The sequence below is a fragment of the Typopeltis vanoorti genome, chromosome 3 (assembly GCF_054136105.1).
Source record: "Typopeltis vanoorti isolate ZY-2024b chromosome 3, IOZ_Tvanoo_1.0, whole genome shotgun sequence".
In the NCBI taxonomy this organism is placed as follows: Eukaryota; Metazoa; Arthropoda; class Arachnida; order Uropygi; family Thelyphonidae; genus Typopeltis; species Typopeltis vanoorti.
This window is the reverse complement of record NC_143551.1, coordinates 34,715,125-34,730,647: the sequence shown is the minus strand read 5'-3', so window position 1 is coordinate 34,730,647 and position 15,523 is coordinate 34,715,125. Positions and strand designations below refer to the sequence as shown.

Sequence of the window (15,523 nt, the reverse complement as noted above, 5' to 3'; positions counted from 1 at the left end):
CAGAAATCACATAAACAAGCACCGCCCCCTGTTGTAAGTATTTGTAAGTTCTCACAAATATTAAAAAAAAAAAAAACTATATCTTTTTGGTAATATCCAAAATTATAATAAAAAAACTTATATTAAATATGTTTAATTGAACACTAAAATTATGAATAAAATACTCGTTAAAATGCTACTTTTCATTATATATTTTAATGTTTGTTATTTATGATAATTTATTATTATAACTAAATCCTTCATCACTTGAATATCCAGAAATGATTTATTGGAGACCAGATCATCAGAAATGATGATCAATGTGAAGATGAAATTAAAAGAAGGATAGTCATAGACAAAAAAAAAAAAGGGTTGTTAAATCTGACAAAAAATTATGAAAGATAGAGGTGTGAGTAAGGCCATGAAAGTTAGAATTGTCAAAGCAATGGTATTTCCAGTGAAGAAAGACAGAAAACGAATTGATTCATTCACAATGATGGGCGTGGAGGAGACCATCAAGAATCCCATGGACTCCAAGAATGACCAATAACAAGATTCTCAATAATCATATTCTTGATAATCATCTTAAGATTATCAAGACAAATTGAATTCCGACCTAAGGGAAAGAAAGACACACACACACACACACACACACACACACACACACACACACACACACACACACACACACACACACACAGAGGAGATCCATTAATAGACCATAAAGGAGTGTGTTTATAGCTTATATTCGAAAAAATAAAAGAGAAATAGTTTTAGAATTTTGAAAAATGAGCGAAACATTTCGTAGAAATTTAATTAGTATTTTTTAAAGGAAATCTTATTTATTTTCATTTATTTTGATTTTTGTTTCACTACCTTACATTTAAATTAAAATATGCTCATGCAGTCCGCCTGGATTGGCTGAATGATGAGCATACCCGTTCTCCACACAACAGGTTGTGGGTTCGAATCGCGCCGTGGGAATGAAGGTGTGATCGTCTTTAGGTGGGAGATGAATGTCATCGCCCGGTGGTGAGATCATCTCTTCGCTTACTGGAAGCCTGCAGTGGTTTGAAAAGTTCCTGTTAACCATATAAAAATGGATAAATTAGAAAAAATTAGTTTACCCACGGTGCGAATGTATTATACGAGTTTAATTGTACTCGCATGTTTACAAAAACCTTTCATTGGTGGGAGGAACATAAAAAATTAGGCTTTAAAAAATAACAAAAGAGGGTGGAGATGTGGTTTGTTTAAATCAGTGCTTATTTAAAATCACATTAAGGCGAAATTCGATTTATGAATATTATATATGTTACCGCTAAAGTGCGAAAAACGTTAATGTGCACATTACCTAGCTAATCTGCAGATTAACTGATTTGCTCCGTTAACGTGAGGAATCAAGAGTTTTCCGCATTTTACCTAGGTAATGTGCACATTAACGGCTTCCGTATCGTTAAAGTTCAAAAGTTTGTTTCTCTCATTTCCTTTCCCTACTCCTTCCCCCCTCTTCCTCCACTTTTAGTTTGGTTTTTTAATAAGTAAACATAATTTTATCATATGTTTTTTTTCTTAATTGTAATAATATTTTAAACCGTTTGATTCCTTGTATTATATTAATTGATTGATGATTGATTCTATCAACTAATTTGTTGATTGTATTAACTTGATTCTGTAGATATCGAAAAATAAATAAATAACATTATGTTAATTTAAACATACAGAAACGTTGCTGTTGTTCCAGCAAAGATCTTATTTTCACTTTAACGAGTGCCTAGTAGGTAATTTGCAGATTACCTAGGTAATTTGAGAAATGAAACAATTTTCCGCACATTAACGGATCACCGTACAATACCTAGATAATCTGAAGAATAACTGATTTCCGCACTTTAGCGGTAACATATATATGAATGCTTTTATCAAGCATTCAGCAAAATTTTAAAATCTAAAAATCGGGTCCCACACATACACGAAGTCAGCCAAATAATTTGATTTTCTTCTGATAAAATATCAACACCAATCGCGTGAATCGTCAGCCTGTGTAACTCAATGGAAGTAGCGTATGCATCCATGGCGCTGGGTTGCCAGAAGTATGGCGGCTTAAGTTCAATTCTACTCGCCGGTTACAGGAACTTTTTCTTAACCTTTTTTTTTTCGACCAATCACGGAGTTAGTTGATTTCTGGCATGGCAAGAGAAATCCGCTTGCCATGTTAGTTGATTGGGATGGCATGCAGAGCAGTCCCAATCTCAGCTTGCAAGTATTTTTCCATGCTACGTCACACCACCATCCCGGCAGAGAAGCGCGATATCACTCGGGGCTCATCTCAATGTCTTGTTCACCATCCAGCTTAAATTCAGTTTATGGATGACAGTCGTTACTTCAGAAATCACTCTGTTCATACACGTTTTTTTTTTTTTTTTTCAAATCTATAATTTATCTTGAAGTAATACGTGTTAGGTGTTTTAATATCCTAAATAATTTATATGTAAGTGTTCCAATTTTGTCATCTCATTTATCATTTATTTTTCTTTCTTTTTTTTTTTTTTTTTTTTCAAGCCAATTCAACCAGGAGTCGAACTGCTGGTATGGTATGGATCTGATGTTCCCCAATTTATGGGGATCCCGGAGATTAGGCAGCATGATCAAGGGAAGGAAGCTGTTTGCGCCGGTGAGTAGCTCGGAAAACACAACATCTAAAATGCACATAGTTTACGTTGATTCATATTTAAGCCAACGAATGTGGAATTTTAAATCCTTTCACGCATTTGTTTCTTTTTTATGCACCAGATGGCTCTCTAAGAGATAATGCACCGTCTTCGAACGGTAGGATGAAGTGTGTTGTGTGCCGAAGAGGTTTTAATTCTCGTAGTAACCTGAGATCTCACATGAGGATTCATACCATGGAGAGACCTTTCGTGTGCAAATTCTGTAGTAGAGGATTCAGTCAATCATCCACACTAAGAAACCACCTCAGATTACACACTGGTAATAGTATTTCACTTAATTTTTTTTTTTTTTTTTTTTTTTTAGTTTTGGTATATAAACATTATAGTTTGAGAAGAAAGCAATGCCATGAATACCACTTTTAAAACTTTTATACAATTAATTATTAGGGTAATTTATTTTATTTTTTAGCAATAATAATGCATCTTATATTGTACTTAAAAAATGATAAATAATTTAAAATTTCTTTTAAAAAAATGTCTAAACTTTGTATAATAAATTAAAACTTCTAAAATATTAATATCATAATATTACAATTGAATGACAACTTATTATGTTATCAGCTTGTGGTGCACGAGTGTTACGAAATCTTTTCCTAGCTGTTTTTTTGATGGCATTGCTGCAGCCACAGAAGTTCTAACTCAGGCTCGGCAATTGCTAATAATAATAATAATATGAGTACGCTTTCCTAAGGTGTTTGCCTTAAGGGAGCAATTTGAGTCTCCAGGGAAAGTGTTCTCCGGTGAGGAGATTTGTCGGTGAATGCTTTTCTTCGGAATTTGAGCGGTTCTGCTCGGTGGTGGCGGAGGTAGGTGGAAGACCATCACTGAGTGGAGCCACCGCTGAGATGAGATGGACGGTCTCTCGCTCACGATTGGGTGTCCTAGGGATCGTCCGAATTTTTTGAGACGCCTTTACCTTTAAATAAGACTCTGTTTTTTTCTCTGATCAAGTTCATAATGTCTTCGGGCAAACGACCAGGCTTTGGGACAGATTTGTAGGAGGTGGCTACCGTTATAACTGAGTTAATTTGTTGGGTGAGGCTTGTAACTGCAGATTCTACATCTTCTTTTGTATATATGTGAGGAACAGGTCCAATGTATTCCCTGAGTACTTTTGACAATCTTTCCCACGATATACATGAGTGAGAGGGAGGAGACAGGTATTCTTGTTTTCCCAGCTGTAGTAGAATTGGGTTGTGATCAGATGACAACTCATTTATTGATTTTAGGCTGTATTGAAGATTAATATCCCGCAGGATAGCTATATCCAGGATGTCCGCAGTGCCAAACGTACTAAGATGAGTTGGTTCAGTGGGGCCTGCCACAACAGCATTGTTTGATCCTATGTAGTTGGAAACGATGCAACCGTTCTTGTTGGTGGATCTGCAATTCCAAGCAGGGTGCTTGGAGTTCAGATCTCGCTATAATGGTGGTACATCTTGTATCTGACGCATAAGATGGCATTTAGGTCAGAGTGTAGTAGAGTTTTTAGGGGTGGGTTGTAAGCAGAGTAGATTTTCAGTCTGCCAACCGAGCTGGTGAATACTTCTACGCCTGTGATCTCAAGATTAGTGGTTGGAGGGTTGTTCACAGAATTGTGCTTGATGTAATTTTTAATGAAGATGGCGGTGCCACCCCCCCCCTCTGTAGACCCATCTGTCGTTTCTGTATAGGCGATAACCTCTTATTTTAGGATTATCGAAAGGTCTTAGGTGTGATTCACTAATTAATATAACATCTGGTTGATACCTGTATGCGAAATCTTGGAGGTCCAGAATTTTGTGTTTGAGGCAATTTGCATTCCATGCAACGATCTGAAGAGAGGCTGGAATAAATTTGTTTCTATTCATTTATGAGTGCTGTGAGTATGACCTGAGTTTCACGTAGAAATCTTTTAACGGAGGTTGCTGAAGGGTTTGAAATCTTGTAGCATATTCGCTAGAGAGGCTGTAATAACAGCTGTCAGGTTTGTAGGTGCTATTGGCTGATTCTGTTCTGGTATTGATTTATTTGAACGGGCCGCATCGGCATAACTCCTTGTTTGCCTTTGCCTCCCTTTATCTTCGAAGGTCTCCGGTTGTGGTGCACTGCCCTCTGGCGTTCTTGTACTATAGGCTGTTCATCTGTCTCCATCCGTCTATTCTTTGGGTGCTGAATGCATCCTTTGTAGTTCACGGGATGAGGGCCACCGCAGTTGGCACATATGGCCAAGATGGTTTTTGGTTTTGTGCAGATGTTGGTTGGGTGGCTATCCCCACATTTTTGACATTTAAATTCAGCTCTACGCAGTTTCTGGGCATGGCCAAACTTTTGTCATCTGTGGCACTGCCCAGAAGATGCCCTTTTCCGGAGTGGTTCTGGTGTGACGATGAGCCCAGACTGTTTTTAAGTTGTAGATATTTTTGTACATGTTATGAATCTCTACCAGGACCAACGGCATGGGAGTCTTGTCGGATCTATACATTCTGCTGACCTTGACTGGTGGCAGATCCTGTAAATTAAGATCAGCAGCTATTTCTGCTGTGTCAATGTCTTTACTGACGCCATGGAGGACTACTTTTAAATTTTTTCGGAGCTGAGCAAGAAGGTATGATACTGGATGCCTCTGTCGTCCAGTTCTTTAGACAACCTTCTATAGTCTGTCACTGTTGTTGGTTGTATCTTTATGCCTTCATCCATGTTTTTGGCCTTTATAAAGCCAATGTGCAGATTGGACATTGTAGATCTTAGAGCTGCCCATCTGTGCTTTTTCTCTTAGGATGATCGGAGGCACCTTTTCTTTAGAAGAAGCAGTTGTAGCCTGGATGACACTTTTTGCAAAACTTGGAATCTTTTGAGGAAGAGCACTCATATAAAATGGCAAGATCTTCAGAACATATTACGATTTAAAATAACACTTCCAGACAATCACAATCCTTCCAAAACTGTAATCCTTTCAGTTCAGCAAGCTGTAGCGTACGATGCAACGTATATATTCAAACATAGAAGACCAAAAGCTATTTTAACCTCCTGTAGCGATGCATAATCTCCATGCCCATTCAGGGCGAGCAAACTGTTCATAAAATTCTATCCTCACTGTAGCCGTAACAGATAGCGGGGAATAAAAAGCTTTTCGCTTCACCCCTAAAGACATTAATGTCAGTTGTCATGTTATTGGCTTGGTAGCGCATATGCAATCTGGTTTTACTTTTAATCGGCTTGTTAACTGCCGTAAAATTTACGTTATATGTTTATAGGAATGAAAACGAGATATGAAACTTTAGTCAACATTGGAGCAATGGTGTGTCCTTTCAGTATAATCCACCTTGGAGTAATGCTATAACATGGAGCTCCCTTCGGTATTTGGACAAGATATCTTCAAAAAATATTTCTATGATGCGTTGTGCAAAATTTTGAGTAGAAACTGGAGATAATCTAAAGCAGAATAAGAAACTGAAATCAGAAAAAGCATGTCTTTGTGTTATAATGTCACACGCAGCGTAAGGGTGAGAGTGGCCGTGAGTGTTGATCCATGGGGGGGGAGGGACTGCACCAACACTAGATGCTCGTCTGAATCGTTTAGACGGAAAATACATTTGTAGTATACATAGAAGGATCACTGGTGAGGAGGAGGCTAATTAAGGTCTTCTGGTAGGCACTGTGAATAATTTGTATTAGATTGTTGATGATAGTAATTGACTTAGCATCACATCCTATTGGATCAGTGAAGTTGGAAAAGGAAGCTGAGGAGCTGAAGCCTTGAACATTAACTCTTCAAAATTTCTACGATATTTGAGTGGAGAAAAGTAATATTTTAAACAAAGGAAATAAAAAAAGTTCTGAATGGTTTAGTGGCATTACGAGAGCAATACAGGCAGGTGATGAATATGATAGTATGAAATAGGAAATTTTTTCCCGAAAAATTTTTCACAAAAAGTTCTATTTACTTGTCCACTTTCTTACAATAATCAAGATATTCAGTTTTATTAATTACTCCTTTATTTTGCAGGAGAACGACCGTATAAATGCCACGTCTGTCAAAGTTCCTATTCTCAACTTGCCGGCTTGCGAGCTCATCAGAAGAGTGCCAGACACCGCCCCCTGATGGCAGAATCGGGAAACTGCATCGATCAGAAATTAAAATCTGGTGATAAAGTACTATTAAATTCTTCTTCTTCTTCTTCTCTCCGACAAAGACAGGATGTGGACAATGATAAAAACATAAAATGTGTATCACACCCGAAACATACTCGATGATACCTCTATCGGTAATAAACAGAAACTGTGAAAGTTGGAATATGTGGGAGAGTGGTTGAAATAGAAGAACCGAGCGACCCCTAGTGCCATTTATTGAAAGAAGATCTGACACTGTCCGTGCATAGATTTATATTGATTATAAAATAACTAAATAAATAAATAGTCCAATGCTTTTTATTCCTTAAAGGGGGTCAATTTAGCCCTGACAACGATCTTATATTTTTATAAGTAAAATGCTTTGAAAGTAAAAAAAAATTTTTTTTTTTTTCTGTATATTTTGTTATCGGGACGTAAGTGATGAAGACTGCGAAAATAAAAATTATTTTGAAATAAAAAGATCTTCATTATTCAAACGAAACATGCAAAAGAAAGCTTTAATTTTAATGCCACACACACTCACGAAAATATTAATTACAGTAGACGTTTCTTATCCTGCTACTACTGTTCAATAAAAAAAAAAATGTTTGAAACAGCTGTATTGAACACTGGAAATCGATATCTTCTTTCATGTTTCCATTAAATGGTAGAAAAAAAAATGGATTGCTTCCTCAGAAGACCATTATTATGGCTTACAAGGAAGAGAACCACTCGGTAATTTCATTAATATCTGATATCCTATCAAAAAGTTCATAGACAATATTTGAATCCTTGTTCAAAACAACACTATTGTCTCCCTATTGTTTTTTGAGGTGAGCATGCGTAATGTCTTTTATTCTTTAAGCATCACGTGATGTGAGTTTGCATCCTAGTCTTTTATTATTATCTATTGGTCGAATTACCTCTATGGACTTACCTATAATTCTTCAAATGTTTCATTTTCTCTTTAAATTGGACAACTATGAACACTTAAATTATACAAAATACTAGAAAATTGTATGCTATATTTATACGAAATCCTACTATGGCAAATGCAGATTTAAGCTTTCTTGCCATGGCAACTAATAAGGAACATTGTTACCATACGTATGATAAAATATTTTGTTGATTTAATAATGAAATTTAAATGCAGAAATGTCTTGCCGACATGGATGAATTGGCACTGACAGAGGATGGTATATCGACCACTATGGAAGCAATTTTCCCCATAAAAGTTATTGTGATAAAGCGGGACGAGTAATTTAACAAATATGTTCAATTTAAATGCAACACTGGCACTACATATATCAACATGAAATCGCTTTCCTTTCAAATTCTAATAGCATTCCTTACTATACAGTATATGCTGTATTTACAAAAGAATTGTCGGTATTTTAAATGCACATAATTTTCAAACCGACAGTTTGAGAGTTAACCTAAGCGAATTCACTTGTTCAGTAAATGTTTTCTACGCATGCGTGGCCATTCCATTCTACTCCGTAAATGTCACGATGTTGATAATTGAACAAGGTGGTCAGTGGGTTTTTAGGATAGCAAACATTCAGTCAGGAATTTGAGTGGAATGAACATTTTCAAATTTATCGGCCTAAACAACCCTTGATGATAAATGGATTAAGAGATAGCATAATCTATTTACATAATTTACCTGGTTAAAATTCTAAAACTTAAGATTAAACACAATTAAAGCGATGAACTCTTGGGCCATATCAGTGATCCGATATACGGCTGGCATAATAGATTGGACAAAAGAAGATCTGGAAGAATTGGATCTCGAAACTAGAAAATTGATAATTATGCATCATGCATTACATTCACGAAGTGATGTTCACTGGCTGTACTTACCAAGAAGAATAGGTGGACGGGGTCTTCTACAAGTGAGACAGACTATGAAAGGAGAAGAAATTATTTTTAAAAGTTACATCGACAATAGCTCTGAGCCAATGCTTCAATCAGTTACACAAGAGGGCCTTCTAAAAGCAACAGTAACAAATCCGATTACAAAATAACCAATATGTACACTGGAAAAATAAACCCTTGCATGGCCAATTTCTTCGCGATACTGAGGAAAAAATTGACGTGAACAAGATGGCAATAGCTACAATATGGATATATTAAAAAAGAAACAGAAGAATTTATTCTAGAAGCTCACGAACAGGCATTACAAACTAATCCAATGAAAGCAAAAATTTTGAACATCAATAATAACAGCAAATGCAGATTATGCGATCTGAATGATGAGACTGTAGAACATCTAATCAGTGCCTGCAGCAAGATAGCTCAAACTGACTATAAATACCGCCATGATCAAGTGACCAAAATAGTTCATTGGCATGTATGCAAAAAATATGGTTTTCCTACTTCTTATAACTGGTGGCAGCATAAAATAGAGACAGTACTGGAAAACGAAATAGCAAAAATTCTCTGGGACTTGAGAATACAAACGGATCGGCATTTCGAACACAATAGACCTGACATCACAATTACCGAACTTTGACAGGTTTGGATTATTGATATCGCAGTATACTCAGTGATAACAACATTAACAACAAAGAACTGAAAAAAAAATTACTAAATATCGAGATCTGGCAATCGAAGTTGGCCGACTGTGGCTTAAGCACAGCAATGTCATCCCACAGTTATCGGTGCAACTTCAAAGAAGCTATCCAACTATTTACAGCAATTAAACATCAACGAAGTGGCCACATATGATCTACAAAAAACAGAATTACTTTGAACAGTCCACAGTTTATTACGCTACTTGACAGACTATTCTTGGATTCTTGGGCAGAATCTGAATTGCTCTGTATCACCAGTCAAATTGTTGTTTAAAAGATATTTTGTTTTGACTGTGTATCAACAGTATTAATAAAGTAATAATAATTTTGTCCATGTTATCAATAAGAAAAATATAAAAAAAGCTCTGTAATCTCACTGCATCGGTTAGCTTTTTTTGCTCCAGTTCGCAAGAAGGTCTTTGTTTATCGGGAAAAAAAATTTTTTCCGATAAACAAATTTTTTATTGCCATATTTATTTTTTTTTATTGCCATATTTATTTTTGTACTATCAGCTAAAAGAAACACAGCAGTACAGAATACATCAAATATCAAATCTGAACCTTTCATATTCGATTTTAAATTAGCTTCGAGCTGTTTGCATTCCGTAATTGTGCCCCGATGGAACCTAATCTGATCTTTTTTGGTCGTGGGTTTGTTCTGGCTCCGTGTTTTGCATCGTAATCTGCTAAAGACAAAAATGAGAGGATTTCATCAGGACACACAACAAATATTTTTCTTATTTTTATTTTCTTTTTTTTTTTTTCTTTTCTGTGACATCCGACACATCCTTTCGCAGACCCGTTTTTCCGGCATGAAATGAACTTGGCAAAACGTAAAATAGAAAATGATCCAAGATAATCTTACGCCCTGCTGATATCAGCGAAATGAACCTCGGAGGTGTTGGAGGAACTTTTTAGCCGTTTCCTATTACACTCGTAAAACACTCGGGAAAGTTTTATCGCACACCGAAATGTGACTCCAGGGTTTTTTATTATTTATTTTGTTTCATTTTTATTCATGGCAACGGACCTCTCTCTCTTTTGCCAGTAACACGCTTTCATTACCTCTACTGAGCAATTTCTTACTCTTCATTTCCACCCCCCCTCCTCGCTTTAAATATACTCCTGAGCCAAAAAGATTATGACCACTTACTTAGTAGCTTGTTCGGCCTCCTTTGGCCGAGATAATCGCTTGAATTAGTCTCAGCATTAACTCCACTACATTAGGAAAGTTGTCCTCAGGTATTCTGCACCAGCTAGACAGAATGACGTCCTGGAGTTCGACGACTGAACGAGTTAACAGTGGATGCTGCATTCTACACGATCTCACAAATGTCCGATGGATTCATATCAGAAGAATTAGGCGACCAAGTGAGAACATAGAATTCTTGAATATATGCTCTTTGAACCATACTTACACACGAGCCTTGAGATGGGCGTTATCTTGCTAGGAGAGTCCAGAGTGATCGGGCTACATTATCGCCATGTAAGGCAATACGTAGTCCGAAACAATCTCCATATAAGAATTAAATCAAGTTGTGTTCAGTGGGAGTTAATGGACGGTAATTACACGAAAACAATCCCCAATGCCAGGATACTTTGATTCGTATATTTTGGATATATTTTGGTTCATGAGTACACAGTGGCGGCTCGCGGCTTGAAATGTGGGGGTGCTGCAACTTTCGAAATATACACTATAAGTACGCTGTATACGTGTTTGGATAAAATATCAAAATTATGGAAAAATTAAAAAAAAAAAATTAAACACGAAAAAATATTGTTTATTATCGATAAAATTATACAGTTTGGTATAATTCAAAATTACTTAAAAAAAAAATCAGCTAACGCCTTTTTATTCCCGTATAAAGGGAGAAGGCGAGGCCATTTAGCCCTATCTAACTTTTGGAGACTGAGTGGGAAGTTCAATCTCCACTGGTACCAATCAGAGATAGATGGCCCAAGGCTATCACTAATTAAGCGGTACACAGTGAAGAGAGACGGCTCAAATGTGTCGCCATCTCGTGGCGGCACATTTGAGCCGTTAGGGTTGCAACATTACAACACAACATTAAATATATTGTGTTAGGGTTGGCGGCACACTTGTGCCGCCAACCCTAACACAATATATTTAATGTCTGAAATAATGTGGGTTCTACGGTCGATTTTCTTGAGTTTATAGGACGAAAAACCCGAGTTTCCGGGAGGAAAAACCCGCTTGCCCGTGCCAGAGATCGACTAACTCCGGTCGAAAAAAGGCTTAGAAAAATTTCCTCTACTCGCCGACTAAACTCGGCGACTCGAAACCAAGTCTTCTTTCGTGCGGCCAAGCGCCGTGGTGTGCAAACGCCACATCCACTGAGCTACACAGGCTTCTTAAATTACTTAATAATAAAATATATCCTTCTTGGTTTGTTTCATGAAAAAATATTGTTTTTTATTATCTATAAAATTATACAGTTTGGTATAATTAATTCAAAATTACTTAAAAATAAAATCCATTCCTTTAATTGTGATTAAAGGAATGGATTTACAATATTTGGACATTACAATTAAATCTTTGAATTGTATTGTCTAAATATTTAAAGAGACGGAGATTGGATTGTTGATGATAAAATTAAATATTACAAGCAAATATAAATAAATTAATAAATATATTTATGTATCAAGAAAAATTGGGGGTGCTGCAGTTCCTCAATGCTTACGCACGAGCCGCTCCTGTGAGTACATGTATGTATGTATGTATACCTACCTATCCATTTCCTCTCTATTTACTATTCGCTTTCTCAGTTTGTATTTACCTCCCCTTCCATAAACAGAATTGCGTAGTAATTAAAAAAAAAAAAAAAGCAAACATGCAGGGGATGTTGATTTAGCAAAGGTAAGCTGTGTTTGAGTAGCGTCAGCGATTATAAAGAATAAAATTATAGATTAATAGATGTTTCTATAAACCCTTCATCGTTCCTTATTTGAACTTTGGGGTCTAGAAAGACGAAAAAATTACTTAACTTTGGCCCTTTGCTATTATTTTTAGCTACCGTAAGGTTATTCCGGTCCAGTTCAAGATCTGCGCAATTTCCTTCATTACTTTACGCTCAGTAACAGCTTAATGTACAAAGCTACACGAAGGATATTGTACCTCCCAAAGATGGTCTTGTGTTTACATTAGGAGCTACCTTTGGTAGGATAACACTTAGAATGCAACAAACATATGGTTGCTTCGTTTTCGTAAAGAATGGTGATAAAGATTGTTTCCTATTTCGAGATAGGAAAAAGTCGAACTGCTTACACACCTAAATAGCGATTCTTTAAGAGTGAAAAATAAAGTAAAATAAATAAAGAGATTTTTTGCAGCAGTGTAATGTCAGTAGGTGGCTCTGATCTCACCCTGATGACTTGCTCCGCCATGGTCTCACTCACTTGACTGCCTAAGATATGAGTCACTGACTTTAAAAAAAAAAAAACTGATATTTTGATAAAATTGCGAAACTGTCTTTAGATGAATACAAGGTTCCCACTTCACCTGTGCTAGAACACTTGATGCGCGCGCACACACACACATACACATACACGCAGATAAACACGTATATATATATATATATATATAACGCATTGTTTGGTATAGACAACTACCTTAATACAGACAAATACCTTAATAAAATTCACTGTTAAACGCTCTTAAAAGAAGCATGAACTAAAAACCCTCTTGTTTAGAATTTAATGTTTGTTCATCTGTTACCATCTAAAATAATTATGTTTACAAGAATCTAATTTATTAATTTTTTAATGCTTAATCCACCCACGACACAGGAAGTACCACGATAATGAAGCTTTAACCTTTTGTGAGTGAGAGTTATAAAAAAATAAAATAAAAAATAAAAATAAAGAACCTTCACATCGATTTCAAATGAAAGATTCTTTCTCTAATGCATAGAGAAAGATTTAATATAAAGTAAATAAGTTGAACTATTCGCAGAAACGCAGAACGATACTGTTTTGATGGGAGAAGCATAAATGCTTTTCATATTCCCCTTCATCTGAAAAGGAAAGTTCTGTGGGTGGAGAATTATTGAGCTTTAAGCTCGCTCTGAAAGGGCAGTGAGATTAACTGTGTTCAACTGAGCATAGAATTGATTTGGGTCTCTTGTATTTGCAGAAATCTGCTTCATTGTAGCCTGAAGCTTGCTTGATCAGGGGGTTCGGATGATTAATTGTCTTGATGAAGAACTTTTCAGCTAGGTCGTGAAGGAGAGATGTGATGAAGGGAATGTTGACTTCCCTGTGAATTTGGGAGTTTCTGATAAACCACGGAGCATCCAAATTCATTCTCAGACATTTGTTCTGTATTCTCTGCAGCTTTTGAATATTTGTGGTCGAGGTATGACTCCACGCAGGAGATGCGTAAGTGATGACTGGGCGTATTACCATCTTGTATATGAGCAGTTTGTTCTGAGTATCGAATTTACTTTTTCTGTTGATCATGGGGTAGAGCTGCGCTATTACTTTGGATGTCTTTGAACTTATGTGTTCTATATGATTGGTGAATTGTAGTTTTTTATCGAGAATTACCCCGAGATGTTTGAGTAGAACTATTGACAATTGACAATTGACATTTATGTCTTTAGGGGTGAAGCAAGATGCTTTTCATATTCCCCGCTATCTGTTGTGGTTACAGTGAGGGTAAAATTTATGAGCAGGTTGCTCGCCCTGAATGGGCATGGAGATTATACATCGCTATAGGAGGCCAATATAGCTTTTGGTCTTCTATATTTGAATATGTCTGTTGCCTCGTATGCTGCAGCTTGCTGAACCAAATCGTTGGGGTGTGTGGACGTCTTTAGGAAAAACTTGGATGCTAAGGATTGTAGAAAAGAAAAAATATAAGGAATATTTGTATCTCTATGAGGTTGATTGTTTCTAACATACCACGGGGCGTTCAGAATCATTCTCAAGCACTTGTTCTGCACTCGTTGTATCTTGATAATTGACAATGTTAGCATTAGAGGTGTGGCTCCAGGCTGGAGAGGCATAGGTGATTATAGGACGAATCGTCATCTGGTATAGTTGCAATTTGATTCTGATGCTGAGCTTGCTATTTCTATTAATTAGCGGATAGATCTGAGCTATGGCTTTAGATGCCTTTGCGCACGTAGACTTGATGTGTTGGCTGAAAGATAGCTTTTTGTCGAGAATTACACCCAGGTAATTTGTTTCTGTCTGCCAGGTAATTTTAGTATTGAATAGTAACACATCTCCTGCAGGAGACATTGACCTTTTTGAGAAAAGAACGGCTGAGTTTTTCTGGGGGTTGACTTCCAATCTCCATTTGGAGAATCAACCCTCCAGCTTTAGAAGGTTTTCTTGAAGCTTTCTGGTAACGAAATGGGGTCTGAGAGATCTGGTTAGTATTGCTGTATCGTCCGCATACAAGGCCAAAATGGAAGATATCGGATTGTGCGGGATGTCCGACATGTATACAGAAAACAGCAATGGAGCCAGTAGGGATTCCTGTGACACTCCAGCAAAGATATGGCGCTAGGACGATGTAGAACCGTCGATTTTTACTTGCATTGATCTATTCTGAAGATATGAATGGATTAGGTGAACCATTTTTAGTGACGTACCGGCTGAGATAAGTTTGTGTAGGAGTCCAAAATGCCAGATTTTGTCAAATGCTTTGGATAGGTCCAGGAAAACAGCTCCTGTGTACTGGCGCCAGTTATAGCTGGTGGTGATGTATTCCACAATTCTGTGGATTTACTGGGTAGTACTACTATGGTGTTTTAAAGCTATTAAAGCTCTGATCATGGCAGGAGGGTAACAGCAATAGCCGAGCCTCAGTTAGAACTTCATTGGCTACAGCATTGTCATCCATTACCCTCCAAGGGTATTAATCACCGCATCTCACGGTCGATCCCTGTAATTTCCCAATCGCAAATATTAATTACTTTTTGAAGAATTTTATATATAAATTTTAAATATAATTTTATAATTGATGTTTTAAGAATACATATTATTTTAAAAAATATATTAAATATTTTAAAGAAATTTTAAGTATTTGAAAATTAGTTTAATTGTCTCATATGATTTTATAGAAATTATTTCGTTATCTTTCAGATAGAGATTTGAATTTTATCAGATTGTATCTCC

General features: G+C 36.5%; 1 protein-coding gene across 1 annotated transcript in view; it reads left to right on the top strand.

The window, feature by feature from the left end:
• Positions 1-6,944, top strand: part of LOC150108038 (PR domain zinc finger protein 12-like) — a 37,220-nt gene extending 30,276 nt beyond the window's left edge. Inside the window, exons 5-6 of the mRNA XM_090415847.1 lie at positions 2,539-2,650; positions 6,697-6,944. Of these exons, the coding sequence (XP_090271973.1) occupies positions 2,539-2,650; positions 6,697-6,944 (360 nt within the window). The remainder of the gene's footprint in view (positions 1-2,538; positions 2,651-6,696) is intronic.
• The last annotated feature ends 8,579 nt before the right edge of the window (positions 6,945-15,523 follow it).